At 38.2% G+C, this 2,626-nt stretch overlaps 1 protein-coding gene across 1 annotated transcript in view; it reads right to left on the bottom strand.

The window, feature by feature from the left end:
- The window catches only part of LOC113670462 (melatonin receptor type 1A), a 3,732-nt gene extending 1,106 nt beyond the window's left edge, over window positions 1–2,626 (bottom strand). Inside the window, exon 1 of the mRNA XM_089199606.1 lies at window positions 1–2,626. This exon is cut by the window's left edge and continues 1,106 nt beyond it. Within this exon, the coding sequence (XP_089055732.1) occupies window positions 290–1,336 (1,047 nt within the window). The 5' untranslated portion in view covers window positions 1,337–2,626 and the 3' untranslated portion in view covers window positions 1–289.

The following is a 2,626-nucleotide window of genomic DNA, read 5'->3' as shown; positions in this document are numbered from 1 at the left end:
TTAAACATAAGATCATAAAATTTATAACAGACTTAATAACTTAAATCTTTTAAACTCTAATAATGAAATGGTTCCTGAGGACCTTTCTCATTTGACTGTGTGAACAGAGCCGATAAAGGCACCAGTTACGTTAGTCATTAGCATGACAACTAAGTTTCTACCTTCATTTAGCCACAAAATATCTGGAGATATCATCTGTTTGACTAGTGTCACTGCTTCAAATTTTAAATTTCTAGCCTTCTTGAAATCATACGATTCTCACCCAACTGACTAAATCACAAACGCAGGGTTATCCACTGAATTTACGCGGAAAGCGTAGTTCGACGGGTCTTCGTCCACCGAAATTCGGAGAAACCTTGGCAGATAATTTGACACGAATTTCACAAGATAACAAACGTCGAAATTCTGCTTTGAACGAGTTGTTCATTCCTGCATAAATGAATACATTAGTAGAGCTGCTTAGGAAAACTAGGGCGGTGTGAATGAGAAAAAATTCTCTAGGCAAAGATGGAAAAGCGCTAAAGCGCATTATCAAAGCTAGAATCCATGCGGGTATCCAACACATTCCGAATCCTAACACTACCACGAAAAGAGATTTTGAAATTTTTATCTCTTGGGTAGTGATCTGAGCGTCGCGAATTCTCGATTGTAAATTTGGTGCCACTTCGAGATTATGCTGCTTAATAGTCCTAAACACTTTGACGTAACAGAATGTTGCCAAACTGAAAGGAAAAACCAGAAAGAAAAATACGACAACGCAGTAATGAACTATCATGACTTCTTCACTTGCATGTGTTATATGGCAGGTGGCATACTCAGGAACAAATTCAAAATTTTGCAATCCAGTCAAGCCTGGTATTGCGATGTACGAGGCTATGATCACGCACAACGACGCTAGTGTAATACGAGATTTAAATCTCGAAAATATAGTATTGTATCTGTTTGTATGAACAATTCTTACGTATCTGTTGAAGGCTGTGAGTCCCATGATCGAAGTAGAGGTGAATAGTCCAAAGTTGACCAGAAACGCTTGTATGTTGCAGTAGAGATTTCCATACGGCCATTTTCGGGTTATAAGGACACCAGAAGTGAATGGCATCACAAACGTAGCTGAAAGTAAGTCGGTTAACGCCAGTCCGATAATGTAAATGTTGGTCGTAGTTCGCAAGCGCGAGTTTTTATAAACGGCTAAACACACCAAAAAGTTCCCGTTCAGTGATATGATGTTCAAAAGAAGACAAACGCAGGTTTCGACAATTGTAACTGCAGGGCCAAGATCAGCCATTTCGGACTTTGTGTCATTTTCCATGTTGTTCTTTCTATATGCGACGCTCATGCTTCTGATCTACAACAACTGAACGATTACAGCTTTTGGGTTTTGTCAGTGCTTCAGCCGGCCTGAGAGAGAAGATAAGTGCTGTAACCTTTCTCGTCAAGAAGATTTGGATTCAGTCTTCTCGGGTGAAAACTTTTCTTGATTTTAAAATTTCGTTACTACTTTGCGTTTCTGCCGCGGAAAGGTACCATATTTGGTGTGAATGCTGTTCTTCCAAGTAAGAATTTTAAGCAAACTTTGCCAGTTCGTGCGCGCAACTGCTGATTCCCTTGTAGTTTTTCCTCTCTGTATGTCTAAGACGCAGGTGCTGGCGAAAAGCTCTATGAAGGTTTGACAGCATGTCCTCTTGCAAAGCGAAAACGAGATGACAAAAGAGTCATTTTGACAAAAGTGTCATCATACAAACTGCCCATGTAATATTGTTAGAATTGAAGCACTAATTAAAGAATGGCTTACGGCTTTACGGCTCACTTCACCTCATCGTCAATTTTGATCGTCACTAAGCAAATATAGACAGTAAATCTTTTAATTTGAAAGCCGGCGAATCTTTCGTATTTATTCAGCGAGCGACGTTAACACAGACAGATTTGTAACCAACTAGAAAGAACACACATAACACTGTCCCCTTTTGACGCAACCTTTAGCTGTTGATTCATTTGTGAGTAAATTTTTTAAGGATTTCCTTTGCAAAGAAAAGTAAATCAAGAAATATGATAATAAATGAGAACTCATCTAATTTAGCACTTTATGTCATGCTGAGCGCCGATCTGGTTTTAAGGTAATTTTATCCGTCAAATTAATGACCAAAAAATTGGTCAAGTTCGAGAAGTAATTTCCCATTGCGATGATAAAAAGACTACGCCAGATAGGTGTTTAGGATAGTTTTAAGAATTTTTTCTTCTTTATTGTTACTTCTCCAGGCTACGGCTATCCTTAATTTTAGAGTGAATGACATCAATTAATTTTGACAGCTACCTTTGAAGTTGATCTGCTAACAAAACATCAAAACGAGAACATGAAAACCCCAGGCTTTAAAAACCAATTAAGGACGACTACCGGATTTATCTCGGAAGTTTGGTTAAGGTAGATCGAAGCCGTGTGTCAGCAAAAAAAAACTGATAAAATCGAAAGAAAATCTCCTTAGCTTCTTCATTTTTTATTACTATCCCACTGAATGTGAAATTTTTCTATCAATTTTTATCGAGCATTCCGGTTGATTGGTGTAAGAAAGTTTTCAGTTTTCACAGCCCTTATCTAGGAGTTGCAAAAGCCTTTACACCTGCCAAAAAG

This window comes from Pocillopora damicornis, chromosome 1 (genome assembly GCF_964200805.1).
Source record: "Pocillopora damicornis chromosome 1, jaPocDami1.2, whole genome shotgun sequence".
NCBI classification, from domain to species: domain Eukaryota; kingdom Metazoa; phylum Cnidaria; class Anthozoa; order Scleractinia; family Pocilloporidae; genus Pocillopora; species Pocillopora damicornis.
This window is presented reverse-complemented; position numbering and strand designations above follow the sequence as displayed.